At 40.5% G+C, this 25,447-nt stretch overlaps 2 protein-coding genes and 1 non-coding gene across 19 annotated transcripts in view; 2 read left to right on the top strand and 1 right to left on the bottom strand.

Annotated features, from left to right (window-relative positions):
* LOC122565716 (ras GTPase-activating protein raskol) overlaps positions 1-25,447 on the bottom strand; it is a 259,030-nt gene that overhangs the window by 72,484 nt on the left and 161,099 nt on the right. For 12 of the 17 annotated variants that reach the window (XM_043721976.1, XM_043721977.1, XM_043721982.1 and 9 more), the window contains one exon: positions 18,620-18,679. The exons of 4 other annotated variants lie outside the window; for them this stretch is intronic. In XM_043721976.1, coding sequence (XP_043577911.1) covers positions 18,620-18,679 — 60 coding nt within the window. Of the gene's footprint in view, positions 1-18,619; positions 18,680-23,594; positions 25,413-25,447 lie in introns of those variants that run through there. One more of the 17 variants, XM_043721988.1, reaches the window with a different exon arrangement.
* Positions 2,498-2,619, top strand: Trnal-caa. Its single transcript has 2 exons — positions 2,498-2,535; positions 2,575-2,619. It is a non-coding gene; the product is annotated as a tRNA-Leu (tRNA).
* Positions 4,212-9,152, top strand: LOC122565746. Its single transcript, XM_043722046.1, has 4 exons — positions 4,212-4,807; positions 6,158-6,233; positions 7,358-7,560; positions 7,811-9,152. The coding sequence occupies exons 1-4, from the start codon at positions 4,755-4,757 to the stop codon at positions 9,150-9,152; spliced, it is 1,674 nt and encodes a 557-aa protein (XP_043577981.1). The 5' UTR covers positions 4,212-4,754.

The raw sequence follows: 25,447 nt of genomic DNA, 5'->3' as shown, positions 1-25,447 counted from the left end.
AAGAGAAAACGTATCGTTGTTTTATTAAATCTGTCGAACGTAGCACGATGATCAAAGGTTATAATTCGAATAAATCGATAAATCGATAAATCGGAATAAATTTCCATCCTGCGTCGTTTAAGACCTGCGATCGTGAAATGCAAAGTACGAAATCTGTCGTTAGTTCATTTAATCGCATCTCGAACGCTTTGTACCGAGGCTAGACCATCGAAGACAAATTAGCCGAAATCACTATCATCGAAACAACCGCAACCCACTCTTCCAAGGAACTGAACAATTTCCTCTTTCAATTTCCATGATTACGAGACGCGAGGTTTCAATATAGCTCGCAACCTTGCTTAATCACATCGCACTGATCCCACATGACGCCCACCATACAAGACCACACGCGTATAATATGTTCGTATGAAAAAGTGGCACGAGTGATCGAAATACTTAATTTGAGGAAGCTACGAGTGAAAATGAATTTTAACTGAAGAACGAGGAAAAATTCAACGCACTCTGCTAATTTAATATATGATTTCTTTAACAAAACCTTGTATCGTATCGGCATAATCGATGAAAAGAACGTAATCTAACGCACAGCGATAACTTTACCAGCAGTTATTATAATAACGAAAGAGTCAACGTTTATAGTGTACGTTTTTGATTGAAAGTAACAAGTCCAAAAGAACAGCAGTAGAGCAGATAATCGTAAATAAGGGCAATCTGATGCGCAGCGAACCGTGTTAATTTAAAACCTACACAAATGTTACTCTCAGAACTTATATTATCTACAGACACCGTCAACTTGCGCGCGATTAAAAACAAATCTGGATCACCAAGAAGCTGCACGGGACACTTCACGTTTAATTACCCGCTCCTATTGGTCGTCCTGAGAAACTTTAATACAGTACACCGCGAAATAACGCCATCAGCCTGAAAAAAAAACAACAATGGCAAGAGGCGTAAGAACACGTGTCTTAGCACGAGTAACTAAATTCCACGAGTCATTAGCGATAGCAGCGGAGAGAAGAAAAAGCGAGAGCCGCCCTCGACGATCCTAATTAACGATTCCGGCATCGATCGTGGTCGATCCGCGCGGCTAGCCGCGACGCGAAACCGCGAAACCATCGTGCTTGGATACAATAAGCTGTAATTAGTAGCGAGCCTAACGCGATCCGCCTGATCTCGACCGTGTCTGCGTTGTAAATCAAAACTTATTTCCTCTTGCAGTGATAGAGATGAAGGAACGAGAATTATTGAATCGACCGAAAGATAAATCGCTGGGCTAAGCTTGTCCAGAATAGCAATTACTTTTCGCGACATTAATCATTACCTCGGACGTGTTTCTTCGAGTCTTCTTCTCTGGCATGTAGGGCGGTTTCGATTATCATACTATCGATTTGTAATTAAATTAACTTTAACTCTTTGCTTTGTAATTTCCAAGTTATATCATTGACGCGTATTTGTATCTTTAAGACTTCCTTTATTTCATTATGCCATCGAATCGGTATCGTTATTAGGCGATCCAAAGCCCATTCACCATCGGCATCGACAGCCTCTGCTTCTCGGCTGATTAATTAAAGCCGACGTTGAACACGATGGAAAAGCCGACGATGCCACGCCACACCGCGCCGCGCCGCGCCGCGCCACGTCGGGGTGAACGACATCGGGGATCGCGTAATTATCAGGACCCGTATAAGACACAAAGTGCACCGCGCATTCCATTACGTATTCTATTAACGTTGGCAATGAACTTCGCGCTGTCTTAATTCCAACCCCTATCGTTCCCTTCTTTCGCTGCTCGCTCGCGGAAAATAAGCGCCAGATTTACGAGCGGATTAAACAACGCCCGCGCCGCGCCGTCGTCAACGGATTAAGGGACAACGGTGGTCGTGCGTATGAAAAAAAGACGCCGCTCCGTGTAGATCCGCCTGTCTCTTTCTCTTTCGTCGCGCCGCTTGTTTTTCTTCTTTTTTCTTATGCGTCGCGTCGGTTGGCTCACGCTGTTTTTATCGACGAGACAGTTCGTGGGGAAAAGATACGGTAGTCGATGATGGGAAGGACCTACCGGCCGGGGGTCGTAAGGCGATACCAAGGACAGGGGGATAATACGAAACTAATTTATCGGTGTCTCGTTGAAGCTACGAGAGATCCCGTATCAATGTGCTACTGCTACTATTGTATGCGATTCGTTTTGCGTTTCATGCCTGTTAGAGGCTCGTTGATGATTGTTCGCCGATGCCGAGAAAAATACACTTATTAAAATTTAACTGTTGAAAATTAAATTTTCAAAGATTCTAACAAAAAAATTAAAAATGAAAATTACAATGTAAATAATAGTATATCTCGTTACGAAGCTGAATTTACCAATGTTTTATATATTCAGGAACAGAACTATCTTCTTTATGCATATTCCGTTAAAAAGAGAATCGTAGAACTATACGTTATAAAACAGTTACAAAAGATAATCCGAGAAGAATGTTTCGTATTTTACGAAAAGATGTTACCACATGTCAGGATGGCCGAGCGGTCTAAGGCGCCAGACTCAAGGTCTTCACCTTATCAGTTACTAACTGATCCCCATGTGCCTTCTGGTCTCCTCTGGAGGCGTGGGTTCGAATCCCACTCCTGACAAATTTTTTGCAAGTTTTTAAAAAGCTTTTCAAAACTGAAAAAACAACTTACTTGTCTTAACTTTGTATAAAAATACTTCTCGACCTCTTCGATCGTAGGTAGGGCGAGCATCCCGAGTTCAAATCTCGCTGCATGCGGTAATTTTTTAATTTAATCAAAAGCTAATTTTTTTATTTCACAAAAAACGAGGAAACGATGTTTAATTGTCCATAGATGTTTGTACAAAGCATCATCGAAATAAAATAATTAATATTGTTTAAATTCGTAATTATTTTATTTCGCAGCAACGTTCTCCTGTCTATAATAAAATATTTCCAAATAATATGCTTTTAAATCGTAAATTACGTACAACAATGTAAAATTAGTTGGTAATACTATAAAGAATACTTGCAAATATAAAACTTACACAAATTGTGTTACTCGCATACCTATATCTGAGCTACAAAAGTAACGTTACTCATTCAAAATGTCTAAAACATTAAATGCCCTAAAAACGACAACTATGCTTCGAGTAGCAAATGTCCTCGAATGGTAAACGTATGTGTATTTGTAAAGAATAAATTATTATCTCTGGCGACTAGTGTTAAACTTGATCCGGTCGATATCTGCCACTCAACCTCGCAATCCAAATTTCATTTAACAACAGATTATAAAAATCCAGAAAACTTGATCACACATTAGTTACCGCAGCCGATTCACGTATCTTTCCACAATCGCCTGACATTGATTTTCGAATTACGTCTAGTCGATTGTTGGAAAATCGTGATTCATCGTAACAGCGAACGTTGCGCAATAAGTCCGATACAGAGCTGAAAACAACGGCAGATCGGCCCTAGAGCCTCCGTCGAGGTATTACGGGCTAGTTCGGTGCACGGGGAGAAAGGTTCGTTAGTTTTCAACTCGTTTCACCGTTCGACCGTAACGAAACCGCATAGCTATAGGTAGCGTCCGCCCTGTTGTTTGAATAGGCACTCGCATGTAGCGTCGATACATGTACCTACCAGCTGATATTTTGTCTGGTCGTTTACCTGGTTTCTTCTTCGCGATCCTCGAGAAATAATCGATATTAGCCGGTTTGTTTTCTTGATCCAGCGGTTGATTTTCGGAAGTAACTGGTACAACTTGGCAGAGGTAAGATTTGAAAAAGAGAGTATTTATGTCACGATCTCTCTCTCTCTCTCTCTCTCTCTCTCTCTAAGGCTGTAATATACAGTATCGAAACATAGTCTAAATTTCGTAAGTTTTTCAATACTATAGCCATATTCGAATACTAGTAACTCGAACAAGAATACTCGTGTTTAATTTTACCGCGGTATGCCATGGTATTTATGGCACCACGACGCTGCAGGATCTTTTCACGACTGCGGCAGACCCGATAAGGAATTACGATCCGATAAAACGACATATATTTTCAATTAGATTAACTTTGTGTGTAGCTGCATGTCGCACTAACGTTTTACAATCCTCGTTTTATCCAGCTTGGAAAGGGAACACCGCCACCAGTGAAGGCTCGATGATTTATATTATTTGCATAAGCACACCGGGAGTCACGTTGTACACTTTACATCTGTAATAAACCTTTATTTATCTTTAAACTCTATTACAACGCGTTTATACTTATTCAAGATGTATAAGTGGAAGTTGTACAAATACATATGTTGTGAAACGTTAACACGCTGTTAATTACAAATGTCATTTAAATAGTTGTAATATGGGACAAAATTTTTTGAAATCCAACATGAACGAATTAGATGTTTGGATTATCCTGTGTTATAAGAATTGACGCGAAAATATAAAGATAGACGTCGCACGTTTTACAGTGTAAGAAATTGCTACTTCTCGAAATACATATGTATTATTTTGCTACGATCGATTAGAGGACAGTGCGTTCCGTTTGAATATATTCTCGATTTTTCAATTGCTACGAATAGCAGAATCGGAAACAGAAGAAAGAATTACTACGCATCAGGCTTCAGGCGGTAGAAACATGTGGAAGCTTTAAAATTTTTGTGAAAACATAAGTTTTTATCGAAAATTCTTAAATTATGCGTGTATTTTATGAGTGTACGAGGTATGCACTCAAGTCTCATACTCAAGTGACATACCAATGAAGAGGATACATAATCTAGAAAATTATGGCGGCTGTTGCAAAGAATACGCGTGTACCGGAAACTAATATTCCTCAAGCGTAAGTATCCAAATATATAATCGTAGTCGGTTTGCGTAAATTTTCACAAATGATCGTTTTAAACGAGATAACGTTTATTTTAATTCTATTAGATAGAATCACTTTCACTTTGATCGTAAGGGATAAAACGTCAAGTTTATCTAACCGAATGAATGGTTATGCATTAGCATTCCGTTTTAAATCCGTGAAAGTGATATAGAAAATTTCCAACGTATCAATTGCTATAACCGGTCAGATGTAACGCCGGTAAAGAAACAATGAAAAAAGAAGTGGATCGTACCGTCTTCGCTCACTGAAAGTTAACGCACTATTTGTGGTTTATACAATCTTCTGTTTCCGTTTTTTTCAATTTGGGGTGGATTTTCTTCGATGGATTTGATATTACCGATACATTACAGAATATAAGTAAAACTGAACGTAATTAAAAAATACAAGACTTTTCATTTCTGTTACGTCTTATACAGAACAATATTATTAATATTTTCTTAATAACTCTAACAGACTGTTATAAAAGATAAACTTTTTTTTCTTTTTTTAAATTACGCATAACAAAACATTCTAGGAAATTCAAATTACCTATGTACACGTATATCGTAAATACAAATTTCTTTGTACTAATAGCGACGCGTGTACTCCCGAACGATTCCCGTAACTCGTTCAACGTGCGACACGTTATTTAGGATAGTATTTAGACGCGATTAGATTGCTTCTAACGAATCTGAATGCGCGTCCACTGGAAAATACAATTTGACAAAAAGAAAAGTGCAACGGGTTCGAATTATGAACGAGAGAACGATGCGCAGTAGAAGGGTGCAGCTGTACCATAACGTCAAGTTTCTTTTTATAGGGGAGTGGCCGAGAGATTTGCATACGCTGGCTGGACATTCGCCAGCGCGCTTATTTCGGATTTGAATCAATGAACGGCCAATCCTGCTGACTAGTTCAACGAGCAATGCGAAATTCGCAAGCAATGCAAATCAATGCTCTGGAATCGAGCCATCGGCCCGCCGTTGTATACACAGACCGATTCTTAGTTGCGTGTTAATGTACAGAGGGGTAAATCTAAAACATAGACACAGACATTTATTTCGTACAAAGAGGATTTAGAAACTTATCTTTCTAGAGCAGCGGTGAATTTCTTTCAATAAGAACACAGTACCTTCGAGCACTATCGTAATAATAACGATAAGAAAAATGGCACACTGGATATTTCTTTGTTGTTTAAAAGCTATTTTTCATTGTACGACCCCCTTGCATCTACGCGAACGAATTATTTGCCAACGCGATGTTAATCGCACGATGCTTTAAACGAAATACATGTTTTTTTAATATCGAACTCTGCCCTTTTAGCAAGAACATCGATGACTCTCAGCTGGTAGGCGTTTGCAGCGAAATCGAAAAACAACTACAAGCTGTTTCTCGCGAGGTAAGAAATTCACTGGTGCGAAAACAAAAATCAATCTCGTTCGTGCAACAATGAATTTTGAGTCACGGTAGTAAGAGTCTAGATCGATTTTTAACCTTTCCCTTCAAGTTCCACAGATAACCTTACGAATCTTGATATCTACCTATTTACTCGAACGATTAGATGTTTGAACAATTGGTGTTAAGGGAATTATAAATATTCGACGCTAAGTATTTTCTTCAAATTAGTTTAGGTCCTCGAATACAAAATGTAAGAAACACGATTAGTACAATTACTATAAAGTTTTCCGTATTAAAAAGGAAAGAAAAGAATTAAAAAGAAAAATTATTTAGATAAAAAATTTTATTCAGAAATTTTGTACGTTCTTCTTCGAACGAGATTCTTTATAAGGTAATTTATAACTATTAAACTTATAATCGTTTATTTCCGTAAATTGAACGCAATTTCACGCAAATGACAAACGTTATTAACCGTTAGCTTCTTTCCGATCTTTTCTCTGCGAAGTAGAAGCGCGATTGCGAATTGTAATTTATTGTTAAATTTCCCATGCAATCCTAAAAATTACGAATCATACAACGGGAAAGACCGAGGAAGCGTAAGTAAACCATGTACTCCTCTTTCTATCTTGAAAGTGCATAAGCGAAATTATATTACGCGTTACCTATAATCCAACAACACCAAATAAAAGCGGAAGAATCGGTACGATAAATCTGTAATAAATCAATTTTTTAAAAAAATCATCGATACTTAACGGATGTATGACGCAAAATGCGTAGTGAAATTTTAGCGCAACTCGCGTAGTACGGGGTTTCGTTACTTTTACGGCAGTAAAAAGGCGAAGGGTTGGAGAATCGAACGAATATGACTATATTGTTGTAACAATCGAGTCAAAACAGTCCGATTATGCGTAAGATTCTAGCTCGTTTGTTCCCTAAAACGTGCAACGTGTTCGTTTGCCGAAAACTATCAAATTGCGTAGGAAAATAGCTTGGCGTGAGCTATTTAGAGAGCGTAACTCGGCTCGGACAAAAACGTGGAAGATGGTTCGCGAAAGGCAACCAGACAAAAAGAAAGAGGCAACGACAAGTGGACAATACGAGCTGTATGTAATTCGATTCCTACAGCGTCGTGACGTTCAACATCCAGCAAACACGCTACCCACCTGCTGTCCGCGCTATCCACCAGGATCTACGTTGCTGGAGTGTCGTTTCGAAGGTGATCAACCTGTGGCGCATATCGTCCAAATTCCCGGGGATCGGTGCACAGCCACCCAGAAGATAAATTTGCTCGTCGAGACGAAAGCGACAAAATTTGGACCATCGGCCAGGTAGGAAGGACGTAACGTACTATGAGCTGTAATTAATTACCACCTACGATTCTCCAGCGACGAATTTATTACCATAATCTTTACTAGAACCTCTGCGAAGAACAACTATCTCAAAAATACATACATTTTTAGAGAAGTCAACTCGAGTAACGTAATTTCCTATATCGTTGCAACTTTGGCAAAAGGAAAATTAAACTCGAAACTTGTTCGGCACCTTCGTTCGCTTCAAGTAAACCAACTTCTCTTCCAGGATCGCGTCTTATCCTCGAGAAGATTCGACGACATCTAACGAATCGTGTCCAATAGCGAAACGTCCTATGACCTTTTGCCTGGAATCCCGCGAATGTTCAGAGGGACCAGTCGCTAGAGCCGTCTTGGTTCCCACAGAAGATCTGTCCTCGAATGGCTCGGATAAGATAACGACGTTGCACATCAAAAAAGGCGACAAACATCCGGACAAACCGTATTCCAAAGTCGCGTACGGCCCAACGATCGAAGAGAACGGCCCAGACTCCCATTGTAACGTGGAAGAGCGCGACGCACCTGTGACGTTCTTCGGTTGTACCGCGACTAAGAAACAGGCGACAGCTAGGATCACCAAATGCTTGAAAAACGACAGGAACGTTGGAGGGAAAAGGTGTTTCGAGACGCGCGTGCCTCGAGATAGCGACCGGCCCACGGCTGTGGGTTTTATCTGCCCACCGGAGAAATCGGGACCGTGTTCACACGGTATTCTCGAAACGAAGATCGACGAGCGTGGACCGGAAACACGAATGATCACTTTTCCACGGGGTGAAGATTATTACGGTTACATGGAATCTAAGGCTTGCGAGGAAGGGCCGACTGCTAGGATAATCCAACGATCAGCCGATACTATCGACGAAGAAGATCGTTTTCAGGTCAAAGGCTTCGAAGAACCTGCTTCAAAATTCCAGTGTTCGCCATTGAATTACGCAGCTACTTGTCCAAGCACGAAGCAACCAAAAGAGAAGCATGTTAGCGATATTAAGCGCGATTTGCCGGCAGTGAAACGTAGAAACGGCCTTGATTCCTCTCGCGTCGATAAACCAAATACCTCGAAACGGGAGCCGAGAAGACAAGTTTGTCCTGCTTATTGCTGTCAGCCAACGCCCGAACCTAAGTCGTGTTCAAATTCGTTCGAGCCAAATTGTCGAAAACCTCGTACCAACGCTGTCGCTTCTGATCGTAGGCAACAGTCTACGGATAGATCAAAATCATGTTCGAGTACGCTTCAGCAACATCCAGAATCGCAGACCGACTCTACCGACGTTAAAACGCAGAAATATCTTTTGGTACCGTGTACAGTTGTGGACAAAACGAGGGATCCACTATCCGAAAGCGATGCAGAGGATTGTACAAAGCCGAAGGGTGTTCCTCGAATTACGTCGGAGGAATTGCTGACTCGGTATAGGGAATATATGCCTCCGAATATACTGATTCGCTACGAAGCATGTCGTTCAAAGAGGAACGGTCTTCAGGATCAGTGCACTTTGCCTGTTCCAAACATCGTGCTCGAATTAAAAAGGAAAGAGATGCAATGTACGGAACGAATCGATGCATGTCCCAACTAACCACAAACCAACGAAACCACACAGGTTGGTTTCATTTCGTTGGCCTTCGATGAACTTAAGGGAATAACCAGGGTCGACTCGTATTCCTTTTCTTTATTTTTCCCTAAAAGATGTTCGGACGCGTCTTGGTCGAGTCTGTACGATATGTATGAGTGTCAGTAACCGTTGAAAAATCGTAGCCGCTTTGCAAGTGAAATTGTAATTTACGGTGCAACTCGTTTAATAAAATTGCTTCTAATGAAAAATTGTGCAAAGCGTATTTATTAAGATGGACATTCTCTATAGCGTAGATACTGTAACGTAGACAGCATAGATTTTCAAGGAAAGTTGAGAATTTGGATGGATTTAATAGGTTCAGAGATACTTAGCGTCGAATATACGAGATATTATTCGTCTTATTCGTTACAGCAAGGTTGAAAATAAAATCATTTATTCCGTAGCTTACGACGTTCGCGATGTTCGAACGAGTATTATGAAATTCATTATCCATACATAACACAGCCGAGGACGTCGGGAGACGTGAATCGACGTCTTGTGTTTTTCAAGCGTTGCCAACGGCAGACGCGAAACGACGTATTTTATTTTTCCAAGCGTTGCCGCGTTTTCCATTTACATATTTACCTTGCAAAATTGTGCGCCAGGTGAGACTACAGGCAGGCGGCAGCATACCGACGTCAAACTGCTAATTTGAATTTATGCCTGAGAAATTACTAGAATCCCATTTTCAAACTTTTACGCAATAGCCAATTAAACGAACATTTAGTTAAACGAATCTACTTGTTTAATCGTAAACTCGTAATGTTCGGACGAGAAATCGTAACGAACGACGGATTTTAATGCGACGAAGGACTAAGTACGAGATGTTTTCTAGGCAGAGAACGTTGAAAAGTCTCAGCAAGTTCAGCGCGCGAACCCACGGTCAAAAAATGGAGATTCGAAGTCGAAGAAATTGTTGGAAAAACCGACGAACAAGATCCGTTTGAAAAAAATTAAGTCTCGGGAACTGTGTGCAGGAGTAGTTTACATAGATTGCGATTGCTACCATCGAAACGGGCTACAACACGATTGTCCGCGTACTCCCTGCGGTGGTAAATAATTTACGATAAACAGATATACTTATTTTCTCAAAAGGGGAGGGGGAAGAAAAGAAACTTTTAACTGAAATTAATTTGTATAACGACGAAAAAATGTCTATATCGCGCGTATTTCTAGTTGAAAATACGACTTTTCATCCGGTGCAACAGGGAGAAAAATTATAAAACCATTATAAAATCGTACAAATTATAAATTACAAATTGCAAATTCATTACGAGGAGCGTTATTTTAAATTGTGGTTTTTTTAACGGGGACCAAAGTTAGACAACCGGGCAGCAGATAATTCGGACAATACGGAAGATGAATTTCATCGTGATAACGTGCAGCCGCGATTCCTTCGTATATACGTACATTCTTAAACGAATCTAGCTTCCTTAAACTGATCAACCAAGCAACTCCTTTCGTACGCATGCCAGTATATTTCTTATTACGTATTTTATAGAATTCTGAAATACACGCTAATTTCATAAATCTTATTTTCCTACGCTACGTCGAAAACTAATTATCTGTGAAAGGTCCTTCGTGCAAAGCGAAACCCTGGCCCAAGTGCGACATGGCGGAGTATTTCATAAACAAGTGGGATGCGTACTACGAACACTTGGATACGATACCACCTATTTCATTTTGTGGATCAAGGGAGCAATGGCTCGCGATTCTCGAGGAGGAACAAAAGAAGCTGAGAGGAAAGTGTGAAAAGATGAAAACTGACAAAAAGAAAGTGCCGAAAAACTGAAGCCACGTCTACGAAGGAACAGGTAAAGGGAAAATTGATTCCGTCAAAGAACCGACTGAATTTATCGACAAACGTACTCGATACAAACGTACATCGAACGAAATTCCAACGACGAGACGAAATAAATAAATATCAGCCCTTAAACGCACAGCGATTGCCATTTCCCAGCATACCGAAAGCATGTTTCACTCTCTTTCTTATAAACGGTGGAAAATAATGAATTTTCTGTGAAAACGCGCGCACGTGGTGTATCGAGTTAAAGAAAACAAAAGCCACTGGATATTTACGATCGAATGTACGTTCGTGTTAAGGTTTCGACTAATTCGTATGCGACGCGGCTCGAGTCATTTGTGGCTATTCGCGTTTTGTGATTCTTTCCACGTCGAAATCTCGTTATTAAAAGAAACAAATGAACCGAACGTGTGTACCGGAAGCTGCGGTACATATTCACGACTGCGCCGCTAAGAATACTGTTTTATTTCCGGCACAAGCTATACAGGATACCGAAATACCTTGAATTTCTGCCTGAAAGGCTGCCGTAAATCGAGTTTAGATTCCTTCTCGAGTTAATGGTAACAAAAAAATTACGCAGACCTCCGATAGAAGGGCCTTTTAAGAGGCACGTCACGCAAATATACTCCAGAACTACGTATACATAACTTTCTTCGTTTTCCCGTCCGATCAGCGACAGACTTGATGCTAGTGAATAGAAAACGATAAACAAAATTGCAGCTATAATATTCATAGAAACATTATCTCACTAAAACTCGATCTGATTTCAAAATATAAGAGACGCGCTAAAACTATACGACGCGTAGATTATTCGCTAATACATACGATTGTCTCGTGGCACTGAGAATTATCCCAACATATTTTTAAACTATATAGACACGCCTTTGTTTTATACGACGTAACGAATGGCTATTTTTACGTTTTCGTTCTTATCTTATAACGTTTGTTCTTCAGTTTGATATATTACACTGGAGAGGGAAAAATGCTTAGCTATCTGAAGTGGTAAGATTTTGTAAGTTGCTCTTGAAGGATATTAACTGTTCGCTGTAGCTTAGCAGAGTCTTAATTAGGACGCTGCTGCGAAGCCATTATTTTGGGTATAAAACCTATCGATTAATCGATTCGTTAATTAATCGCGCTTTAACCATTGGAAACGGTACTTTTTATCTTCTCGCAAAGTCGGTAGACTATACGTTTAGATCGCCGATCGACTTAAATAGCAGTGCAAATGTACCGGATTCGTCGATGCGACGATTTATCGTTTTTAGATACCGCCGTTCCAAAAATATCGGTAGATCTTCCGTTAAAGTTGGAAGAATCTTTCCGACAACGATCGTTAAAGAACCCCTCGCAACTCGATGCGTGTGTATGTATATCCGTCGATAACTAATCGTCGTGCTCCGCCGTCAGAACCAAGGAACGCGTGTTGCGTCGCCGTGCCAGTTTAAAAACGGCTCACCACGGAGGTTCGGTTTCGTGGATTAAAAGGAACGCGCGTGCACTGTGCACAGGGTCGCCGAATCGACTCGCGTCTGCCAGGAAATAACGGAGCGTGATCCGTACCCGTGAGCGAACCACTTCCGCCCCCCTTCCCTTCCCATAGCCATTTGCATCTAGCATTTGCATCGCGACGACGGCATCTGAATAAGAACGGCGAGCACTTTGTTCCGTTCCGAGCGATACTTTTTCGTTCGGCTTTGCGTCGAAACTCGTTCGTCTTTCGAGAAGCATCGATCTCGAAATACTTGTACGTACATCGACCAATCGCTAATCCATCGGGTTAGTGTCCGATACGAGGATAGAGAGAAATATTTTCAACGTTTTTCTTGATTCGAGGAAAGGTATAAAACGAAGCGCAAAATTCAGCTAAACGTCAGAGGTAAAATAATCCAAGATATCGGATAGTTGGAAGGAATTAGAAATCATCTTCGGAGAATAAACAAAAAATCTAATATCTTCAAAGAGTACTCCTAAAGTACCTATTTTCGACCTATACCCAAGGATTTCCCTGTCCCTTTTTCCAACGAAAAACAAGATCGTATCGCGACTGTTCGTGCTTGGAGCGTAGAAACGACAGGGTGGACATGAATTTAAAACGAACGATTCTTCGTGTCGAAGCAAGCGAACAGGAAGGGAGTAGTAAAACGACGAAATAGAGACGAAGCACGGCAGAGTTCGGTGAAAGCTCGAGGAATTCGAGAGAGAACGAGACGAAAGACGGATGCAGATGCGAGAGGACGGGAGAGCGTAGAAGCATTCCAAGTAATAGAAAAGTCTACGAAAGACGAAGGGCGGCGGCATCGGAGTACGTTGGAAGCGGAGGACAGATAACGAAGAAAAGGATGGACTGTCGTGGAATCAATGGGAAGATAAAACCCTCTTTATAACACGCCTATATAGTTTTATTCGTCACGTCTCCTTTTATTCGTTGCATGTTGTTTATTCTTACTCCGTTACACCGATACCACGCTAGGCTCGTAGACTACGTAATACAGAACTGATTAATAAGATTCGATAAACTTAATCAGACGGTTCACTTTCAATTATCATAGAGAAAAAGAAAGAAAAACTCGTGAAATTACTAAATCGATAATAGACATTATCCATATTTCTTTTCTCTTTCGTAGCATTGCGACTGTTGTTCTCTTTTACCGGATATTTATATTTACCGGATAGTTTGCTCATTCGTATTATAAAAAATATCGTACGTGAAAGGCAAAAGAGGATCGGTTCGATGGTAGACGATGCTTTAACGGAGGATATTAAAAACAAATATCTTTCGCTCGTTATACCGATGGATTTCGACGCGGAGGCGTTTTTATCACAGCGCGGCGTACAAACGTTGTCGCACTTACGTATCGTGCGTGCAACAATTTCGCTAACGTAACTGTTTATGTAATTTAAGACACGTGTAACCGTTACCGATCGCTTTTTGCGGTGGAACACGAGGCAGTCGAAATTTAACGCTACGTAGCATGTAGCAGCGTAACGTCCAGCAGCGGATGGGTGGAAAGGAGGCGCGGGATCGTCGCGATCCAGCCGGAGGAAGAACGAGAAAGAAAAGAAGCAGAGAGAGAGAGAGAGAGAGAGTCCGGCGAAACGATGCAACATGGAGAACGTATACGTGACTAAACAACGACCACAGAGACGCACGACTACAGTGGCGAGTTACGATGCGACCGGAGCTGCTCGAGTTGCAACGTCAGAACGAATTAACAGGTAAGAAGGAACGACCAGGAATTTTACGACATTTTTCAGTGAGTCGCAAAATCGTGAAAGCATTGCATGGCTTACGTAAATTAGAATCGTAGATCGAACGACTTTCCAAGGTTGGAACAGAACGGAATTATGGGCAATCGATCGTACAAAAATGACCAATCGTTGTTGTTCTGATTTTAGCATCTTAACGATCATAACGAGAAAAACTGCGACGAAAACGTGCGATAGCTTCGAAGAAAGCGCGTTTACTGAAATTCGAAGAATGGTTGGCTAACGCGTGGCGAACAGACGTGGGAAAGGAGTGAAATTTGAAAGGGAGAGACACGAGTGGTGTGAAAGCGACGTGGCAACGGGTACCGGACGGAGTAGCCTCGAGACAGAAATTAAAATTTCCCGTCTGGCATGCACGAAATGAACTTGGAAACGCGATTCTTGCATCCCCTTGCCACTTTCATACCGCCGAAACACCTTCCTCGATATCGCGTCTGTAAGTTAACACCTGGATCAGATCCGTCTAGAAGAAGACTCCGGTTTTCTATGATTCACGATTCTCCGCTGAATCGTCAGCGCAGCAACGGTTCGTGCAATGATCCTTTTCCCTCCATTTTCCTTCCAATCGTTTATTTATTAAGATAGGAAATTAAATCGATATAGCGGCGCGATTATTTTCGATAGATTACACCTTGATAAATTTAACTCTCGGCTAAGGAATTTTTGTTATTTTTAGTTTATTCCTAGTTTATCTTAATTTCCTTCTCATTTCAGTTTTTATATTATTATAAATTATTAACACTGATCACCAGATTGGAATCTGGTAAAGTTACGAATTAACGCGGTTGGTACGCAACGACGTAACTTTTGACGGTGAAAGTAGCATTTCTAAAGAATTCATTTGCAAAATAATACAGATTGTTATCGCGAAAGATAATACGCTTAACGCGCGATGAGACTACGTTTGATCGAACAAAGTGAAAATGAAATTCACCCATATAAAGATACAAGTACGATACAGTCGTAACGAAGCGGCTCGCATATTCGGAGAGATCTCGCTTTCCATATTTAAAAGTACAGCGAGTACTACGTAGAACGTACACGAAGCGAAATTAAAATAACATTAAGATTATTCGAAAGCTGTATTATTTTCGTTTTTTAAACTGCCCCTTATTTCTTAATATGAAATAAAACGAATTCGAATGAAATACATCGACACTAACGACGAGAGAAGAAAGAGATCTTTATATCGTATTCCGAATTTAAACTTCTTTTTAGCAATTTATAAAACAAGTTAGCTTACGAGCTTATCGAAACTAGAGATAACTTTTACCGTACTACGTCAACTCGATACAAAGTTAACGGACCAAGACGTAAATTACGATAAAAGTTGCGACAAGCTCATGCGGGATCGTGGCATAAAGGCACGGTTTTAATTAGCAACGAAATCGCCATCTACGTGGTTGGAAAATGACTTTCCACGAAAGTCACGCGATACCTTTGACGCATTAGAAAGCACCGTGTGGCCGTAGAACGTGGAAAGTAGAAGAGGCGGACAGAAGTAAAAGAGGTTAAGTAGTCTTTGAGTGGAAATTGATTTGCTCGCGCAAGAAGAGAGGACCGTAGGTGAACAATACGGTATCACCTTGCACGGTCAACGATCCGACGAATGGAACGCCTTATACGATCGACCATGATCTTCTACTACTCCACCTTGTAGGGGGTGTGTGACCATTAATGGTTGTTGGTGCGCTTCTCGGCACATACATACATAAGCGTCCGTAGTGTCGATACCGGCTTCCACCTTCAATTCGATACTAAAATCGATCAAATAAATTTATCCTCTATCTTTGTTGCATTTTTATCGAAATATATACGAATCGGATCGATGATTATATATTCGAAACATTTTAACCATATTTCTAGTACGTGTATCTATTTGAAATATTCGTACGAGATATCATTTAATCAAAAATATAACCGTTTTATCGTTCGTTGATACATATAATGGGACCAGAGCGCGATCAGCCCCTCGTGGTGAGTTTTAGTAATCGAGATTATTATTTCCGAGTACCGCTGTTTGAAAAATGATACGAAGCCAGAGAGTCGATCGAAGGGCGTCGTGCGTAAAGAAGCCATACTAATTGACCGAACGTCGGTAATAGCGGAAAAATACGCTTCGATGTACCGACCGTAGCGATAACTAACGGTAACGTTATTTTCTGTACTCTTGCAACTGCAACTGTGGTTGAACTTGTAGTTTCCTATATACGTATGTACGTAAGTCGTTCGATTTCAAATTCGTATTTTTGTTAAACTACAAGAAATTGCAATTAAATAATTTCACGTTGTTGATTCTGGAGCATTTATTATTCGCGTTAACGCTAATAATTTTGTTATCCCTTATAATACAGTACAATCCTGTACATAATACTGGCTATCGTTACTCAAATTGCTACAATTTGTAAAAAGAGCTACTACTTTTTTATGACACGCGACGAAAAAAAGATCGATCAATTGATTTTCGAATCGTTAAAATAAATTGTATAAAATACTTCTTCTATGACGTTTAATTTTACATTCTACGTATGATTTCGTTTAGTTATTCGACGTACGTTAATTCCTACAATTTTTACTCTCGTTTTAATCGCGACAACAAGCTGTCATTCTCTACAACTTTACTCGTTCAGCTTTTTCGTTCAATAACCCGCTAGCAGACAGTTTGACGTCGTCTAACTCTAGTCAACTAGAACCGAATCGTCCTCTGTGTACGTACTTTTCACTCAGCGATACCTATTTTTTTCGACCAAAGGGATAACGCCAATTTTCCACCTTCTCGTAAAACTTTCACTCGTATCGCTCTTCGTTCCCATCGACAGAGGATTGTTGGCAAACAACGTTGGTTGGTACAACATTTATAATGTCATCAACGCGAGAATTCCAGCCAGCCAGAATGAAAAAAAGCAGTGGCCGGGAGAAAAAGAAATCTTATTTAAAATCTCGCCGCGAATAATTAAACTTTTACGGCGTGCTACCTGGAAACGGTACGAAAGTAAAAAATCGTGTTTCGGCTACCACTTCGCTCTTTAAAATTCAATTTCCAGGTAGATGATATTCAGGTATACGCAGTAGAGTAGAATTGGAATAACGTTTTTGGTATAAATAGTTTTATACAACAAATAAATTTGATACTCGTTGGTACAAATAATTATTTCGAATACCAAGTGTATTATTTGAGAGATATTTTCAAGAATGCCGAGTGAACGATACGTAAAAGTCATCGACAGCGATGAATTTTTCGACGCTCCGTGTAATACGACAAAAAGGTGTTGCGAGGAAAAACGAACGAAGCGAAAGGAAGGAACATTGGAATTCGTTAAAGAAGAAACAAGAGACGGAGACATTCAGGGCGGAGACGTTCGTGTCAGCCTTCTCAATCCAATTAGCTTAATTGTTCGTGTAATTAGTTAATCCTGTTGTTCGGTTCGCGCCTACGGCATTCCAGCGTTCGTAACCTTGCGGTTAATTTCTTTCTGCCAAGGCAACGCGCACCTAACAATACCTATTAATAAGATGATCGTCGGCACGAATTGTACATCGGGTTATTGTTTCGCGACGCACGTTTCGCATAAGGTTTGTACAAGAAAATATCTTTGAAGATTTATTCAAAGTTGCGATGTTCAAGGTTTATTCAAATTAAATGCGGTTGAAAGAAGAAAATTCTTTTCCTAATAAAAAGACATTTCTTCCACTTTGTTCGAAAATAAGCGATTAATTTCGCGACTACGATCCAAGGGGCGCTTCGCAACGCTATCAATCGTACACAAAGCGCAATTTCTTTCCAGTTAGTTTGTATGCCCTATTGTACTCGTTAAATTACCGTCACCTTGCTCAACAAGCCTTATTGTTCTTCGACTCGATCGTCGAGTTTCTGTCCCGTTGGCGTAGGTTCTCCGGCGCTTTTCGAGAGTCCAAATAAGCGCAGTGACGATGAAACGTCGCTGACAACGAAGCGATAACGGTTTCGATCTTACGAAACAACGGCGCGACCATCCAACGTCCAACGCGTTACGCTCGCAACACAACAGAGCCGAAACAGTTACACGAATATAACAACGATGGCTGCTAACGCTTTCAAATGCTATATTTATAGATGCTTGTCAATTTTAGTCGAGCGTAGGCCAACTTTCGAATTTTCAGCGTTTCTTGACGCTGAAGCATCATCGAGATTTATATCAACCGCCCAACAAGAAAAACATAATTATCGATCGTTCTCCATATACAGCTAAGAACGATCGCGCTGCGCCAATATTTTTACCGGATCAAACGCGTCCGGTGTTTTAACGACCGCTCTGAAAGTCTAACGTTTTAATAAAATTGAAGTTTATCGTTCAGCTTCGACTCGCTTACGACTCACCTCGTCTTTTCCGAGAATCATGTCGACTACTCTTAGGTATGGACTTTCCTTTAGACTCACCTGAAAAAGAAAAAAAGATACGTATAAGTTAACGACGTTCATCAACGAACGATGACTCGGAGGAAGCGGAATATGATGGGTTCGGTTACACGGGACCGTTCCTCGCGTGGCTTTTTCACGGTGCGACGCACGACGTTAATGGACACAACCCGAACAGATTCTCGCTGCACGCTCCAATTCTTGCGGCGTTTCGCGACGCTGCAGCGGCGGCGAACGCCAGGACACTCGTCGCGTCCACATTTTTGTCTAACTGTACTCAACGGGGAAGCAACCGGATTAATTGCGACCTGATTAAGTGCACCGCGTGAGATCCGTTCTGGTAATCTCTTCCCGGTGCGCCAACGAACGCAACATGAGAAACTTCGCACGTGCAGTCGATCCGTTTTAATCGCAAGGATTTTCAGAGTATCAAAGTTTCTCGGATATTCGTCCATACGATATAAAACTCGCAAACTCAATTTCTCTTTTCCATTGCTATTCAATGTCTCACTCTCTAAACTTGCTACAGAGATATGCTGTTTATTCGTTTCTTCGACGTTGCGATCTAATTGAATATAAGAAAATAACGTGTCGCGCCATTACGCTTATATTATATTTGTAATTGTAAATTTAACTTGTTTTTATAATCGAAGATTCGGAAGTTAACTAAAAATTAACTTCTAAGCAAAGAAGATTTTGCAAACGGCGAGTCACGGGGTTAGGAGCAATGAAATGTAAAAAGAAAAAGAATATCGTTTATTTACTATTTCGGGTAACGTTAAAAGTCGCTATGAAATCGAAATGTTATATTTCAATCTTCCTTCGATATCGATTTATCCACTCTCAGTTAGGTATGTACTTTCTCTCTGACCAGCTCGCTGCAAACCGTGCATAGGTACTACTACGCGAGATTTAATTTTCGTTTCAACCCCGTTCTATCGCAATGGTATTCGTGACAGTAGTAGTTGTGATATTACAACTGCGGTTATAATACACAAGATTCGTCCAGGTCTGAGAAAGTGTAAAATCTAATATGGCAACGTTGTACAAGTGCTCAGGAAAACGCTTGATCGTTCGGATATGATACTTTGCTTTTCAGAAAGTTTCCTTTGAAATCAGATCGATCGTTGCAATGAAAAAATAACGCGGCTTGTTAAATTCCGTTGCATCGCAATTTCAAGCTGAGAAAATATTTTTCATCTCAATGTTGTAGTCGATATTAGGCTCGAATGCATTTTATTTGATTTCGTGGCTGTTCGTATCGAAACTTTTATTAATAATACCGTTCCGATCTTATATTCATGGAATTACTGTGGTAGACGGAAGAATAGCGAAAAGAGAAGAAAGAAGAGACGGAAAGCAGCACCATACCTAAATCAGTTAAAGATCTAATTTAATAAAACGAATCTAAACAACTTTTTCTCACCATTATCTTTGCTACGCGCGAATCGATTCATCTAAAATTACCTGCCTTTATGTTACTCGCGATCCATCACCGCGCAATTTGATAATTGAACAGAGAAATTATCGGCGAGAACGCTAGAACGTTTCACAGTTAATTCGTATTTCGACAAATAGCAATTGCGTTTAACTTGGGGCAAAATTGTTTGTCGACTGCAGAACGGGAAATTCGATCAAGACTCGGCGATTTGATTAGAAATTCCCTCTAATAAGCAGATGTGCGACGAGTAACGCTCTTTCGATTCGAAAGCTTTGCAACATACGTTTACGTATGCGCGTCTCGGTTTACAGAGGAAACTATATTTTCGTGCCAAACATTGCATCAAGTTCGTTCCTCGTTAAGGAAATTATCGAAAAGTTGCTCGTTATATGCTATATATCCTTTCAGGACAACGAATTAATATTTTTATGTCTCTTCCCTAAGGACTAACGATAACAAGGATCTATAAATTCAAACGAAGCGTCGATTTAGACGAGATTTACGATCGCAGCTCATCAATTACGCTCCATCCTTTGGAGACTTCCGATTATTAGTTATGATTGATCACACGTCCAATTAATTTCCTCTGCGTGATAAAAGAAATCGTACATGTGAAAACCGCTTTCCCGAACTTTCAGGAAGACTTTTGTCAGTCGGCCCGCAGGGACGATTTTTAATTGAAACCTCGACTCGACCGGTAAGAATTTAATTAACCTCTTAGCTCTAACCAATTAGAATTTTCACTCTCTTTTAGTCAATTACGGTGCTGTCTTTGGCTACCAAACAAAAAAAAAAAAAGTATACAGAACAACAGGAATGAATTTTTTTCTTCATACGATATTTTATATTATATTTTTTCATTTCTTATCGTAAGTCCGACGTATCATAAGTTTTAACGATGTCAACTTCTTCGAGTAAAAATGACGAACGATAGACGAATTCTTCGCGTTGGAAGCGCTTTCCACGTAATAAAAAAAACGCTCGTAAAATTCGATTCTGGTCGTAAAATGATTCGTACTTGATATTTCACGACACGTCGAAGAAGGTGTCTGGTCTGATCCAGTGAAATTCGTTTCAGCGGAAGCGAATCGCAAAGAACTTATTCGCGCAGTCTATTATGGAATTTTTAGCCGCGTTCATTCGACCGTCTTTTCGCTCCGATCTGACCGGAGCAATCGTGTTATTATCGAACGATTGTACGGACGTGCCTTGCATGGGATATCTACTACAACGGGAAGCGAAGCACGTGTTTCGAATTGCTCGTGAAAGCCAGAGATTCGCGTCAAAATGTCAAGGAACTGTATCGAGGAATTTATACACGTTGGCGAAAATTCATGTACACTCCCATTTCTCTATTTTTTTTCGATATAAAGCGAATAATAATATCACGTTCATTTTAATTTAATAATCAATAATCATAATTAATAATTAACGTAACATAGTTACATCGAATTATCAATGTCACGTTATGGCCACCAAGATGAAATCGGTGAAACAGTTTTGCCACTAATTGAACTTTCTTTTCGATAAAATATCGTTTATGCGCACCGCTTACTATTAAAAATTGAGGTAGGGCAACCGTGCCTCGAACTGTGACAGTGTTCGCGTTGAACGATATAATTCTGTTAAACAATTACGTTCTAAATTGTCTGCGATAATGTGCGACAACCCAACGAGGGAGAGTATCTAATGTGAAAATTCCGTTCCTCTACTAGGATTCGTACTAGAAACAGATGCTTCTGAATTTCCGGGTAGAAATATACAGGCAGAAACGGAGAAACGGGCAACGGTAGGTACTGAGGGAGTGGAATAGGATCGATTCAATTAGCGTTATTATTGCGCGAAACAGAGGACAACTGATAAAAAGTCCGAGCGCCGAGGATAATTCGATGTCGACGTTTGTTCTGTCTTAATTCCCCTCGAGAATGGAAACGAATTTCTAGGGCTTTCTACCCAACGGTTTACCTCGTTTCCTCTTCTCTCTTTCCGACTCTCTTTTCCTTTCTCTTCTCCCTCACCTTCCCTATCTCTTATCTCATTTCTCAGCAGCGGAGCAGGTACAATACGGTCCTGCTACCTGCTCACGGTCAGCTAGTAAAGCGACGGTATAATTAGAAGAGGAGCAGCGCGCTTGAAAGGAGAACCAAAAGGGCCTTGCCAGTCAATGAATCGATGAAATTGCTCTGTGAGAGATTCTATCGCCGTAATATTCGTACTTTGTGCCACAAGTGCCTCTTTCGATGCTTCAGACTTCAGACGCGCTTCCACCTGTTTACCATTCTTTCCTCGTCTTCTTCTCTCCAGCTTCTTTTCTTCGTAACATGATGCGTTAAAAGATATTTCACGAGTGGAAAGGCGGCGGTCTTTTTTTGCGAATAAAGTCGAATTTCTCCGAGAAATTGATGGCGCGACTTTTTGTAGAGACTCGAGTAGTATAAATAAATAAATATTTTGTCGTTTATGCGAAGTTGAAAGAAATAGGAAAGATTCGAGCGTAAACGATATCGGTTATAAACGCGCAGAGCACAAATGAAATTCGTATTTACCAAACGTCGCGGAATAAAAATACGAAAGAACGAGAAAACGGTAAAACTTTCAGCCAACTGATAATAATTTTATTTACCAGCCATTATGCGATATTACAGTTTTTCAGGTGAAAATAATCCGAAAGATTTCGCACTGTCATTTTTTTATTCCATGCAAATTCCACGTGGCACCGAAAACAAATACCTACTTTGGTACTTAAAATACTCGGTCTGCTTTTCTACCGTGTTTGGCAGTTACGTTTATATTTAACAATATCTGGCTCCTACGTTCGTGTCAACGAGCAACGGCCAGTGAGAAATTTAAATCCTTGCTCCACTGCTTTTCCATTAATTCACGATTCGCGTTCACAGGCCCGTAAACAATATCGTGGAAACATTTGCAGCGACACAGCTCGATAAAGCTCTCGATAAGTATCGGAATTTGCGCTTGAAAAATTGCTGGAAACTCGGTAGAACGTTTTACACTGCATGTTTAATTTAAACACGTTTAATTTAAATTTCGTCCCGCATCTGACATCCATAATTAGTAATGAATCGTACGAATCCATTAAGCGATAATTAAGTCACTTAGCAAGGAAAAAGATATCCAAGAATCGCAATAGCAATTAAAGATCGAAGCAGCAACAAGCACAGGATACGCGGTCAAGTTGATGGGACGATTAATAAATCGAGAACAACGGATAAATCTTGCTGAGAAATGTAAGAACGTAGGTTAAGAAACTCGAACCAACATTTTGCTTACTTTCATAAGGAAAGTAGGTATAAGAAATCACCTATCTCTCGACTACTTTCCGCATATAAATTTCGTATCACAAAATTGTTTCTACAACGCATATAGATATTTTATCGTGCGATCCACGTGTAATTTCCTCCATCAAGCTATATTATCTAGGGAAAAAGCGTGGACTAGATAGGGGCATAGAAAAAAAGAAGATAGGAAAGAACGTACGCTTGTAACAATTTCCAATATCCTGTGGCACGTATCGGATTCTCATATTGCTGACGCACTCTGGTTACCAGTTAGCCAGCAACTGTGCAAGCAGACTCGACCTTGAGCAATTATTAGATCATCCACGAATAAATCTAGCGGATCGAAGAAGCCTCGAATCCGCTATTCCAGACACGGTCGCATCGCTTTCCGCTTACTTCTCGTCCTTTGTTACATCTTGCACGAAGACGAAAGCGATGAAATCGCTGTATCTCATTGCGTTTCGGACAACATCCTTCTAACGTGCTTTATTAACGCACTCGAGCAATCGCCCGCAATTCTTATCTTTATTCCAGATATTTTTCCTCCTCTTCCGTCTACGAGCGCTAAGAAACGACTTTGTGCTTCGAAATTTCAATATCCTCCGAAGTGTACGATTCCACGACGCACGATTTTCCTGTCCAATAACTTACAAATTGTAATCGCGAGTCTAACTTTTATCCGAACGTCGTAAATCAGGAGAGAATGAAATGGTCACACTTTATTCGCGGTTCGATAAACCGTCTATCCAAACTCCGTGAAAGAGTACAATTGATTCGTGGCGATCGACGTTAAACTCGTCGATCCTACCGAAGATCGTCCGACACGCGAACAGGAATCCCTCGAGCACAGAGCGATCGGTTCGTACAGCCTAGGCAATTTCGCGACACACGTCGACGCGATTAAACATCGATAAATCCGCCACGGATCAAGAAAATCCTTGTCGGTCACAACTCGAAACTCGATGAATTTTCACGATCGTTTTTGTTTCATTAGCGTCGAGGTCCTGGCTTCGACGTTTCACGATGTTTTACAACATTATCGTCACCAACATTAGCAATATTTAATATCGTTTTTTTTTTTTCAGGACTTTGTCCGAAAAACGAGTTCGATTTGAAATTGATTAAACGTAGCAGGTATAGTTCTTTCACTGTTTCGTCACAAATGTCAACTACGTGCGTATGTATCTGGCGAGAATTCTTTCGAATTCAACCGTACATGTATGTATCTACTCGTATTAAGAATACAGAAGATCCGCTGTGGCGATTCCATGGACCTTATTTAGAGAGTACAAAGGCTGTAAGAGTACTCGACGAGTGGAATCAACCAAAGTCTCCTTTGCATACGCATTACGCATACGGATCCATTCATGTCGAGAGATGAAGTCGTAAGTGTGGGAGGAAATAACGGATGTCTTCTCAATGACGATTATCGTCGTTCTTCTTCGGTGAAAAGATAATCAACGACACATCTAGACACACGGTATCGATTCACGAGCAGCCTCTCAGTTGGACAGTGAACATGATACAGTCGGCAATGAACTGACGCAAGTGGAGGCCGCGTATGAAAGTAAATATTAACGCTGCCTCCTTCGGTTACGCTCGTGAGCCACACCGGAGATCTTGTAAATACACCTTACTTGGGTGCATCCAAAGTACATACGCACATATTCGCAGACTGGATCAATTTGGATTCTTACATTCGGATTCGTCGTATTTTTAAGAAACAGGACACTCGTTCGACGAATTTAAGATCACTGTTAAATTTCTAACAAATTTATTTCCCTATGGCATCGTAAGTGGTCGTAAATCATCTTACTACGCGGCAAGAATCCAAATACCGTGTTCCTCGAATCTTCTACACCCAAGATTGTCACTTTTTCGATTTCACCACGTTATATTAATTAACGTGCATCGCGATTTATGCTACATTTTCAGATGCTTTTGTGGCATTTCTCGCGACACGGTGAGATGGTCGAAGCGGCAAACACACCGAGTATGTATTTTGGGAGCTACGTAGATACTTTTAAAGCGCGTTTCTCGCTCGAGAATTTG

The sequence above is a fragment of the Bombus pyrosoma genome, linkage group LG3 (assembly GCF_014825855.1).
Source record: "Bombus pyrosoma isolate SC7728 linkage group LG3, ASM1482585v1, whole genome shotgun sequence".
Classification (NCBI taxonomy): Eukaryota; Metazoa; Arthropoda; class Insecta; order Hymenoptera; family Apidae; genus Bombus; species Bombus pyrosoma.
Note: the sequence above shows the minus strand (reverse complement) of the source record. Positions and strands in the feature narration are given on the sequence as shown.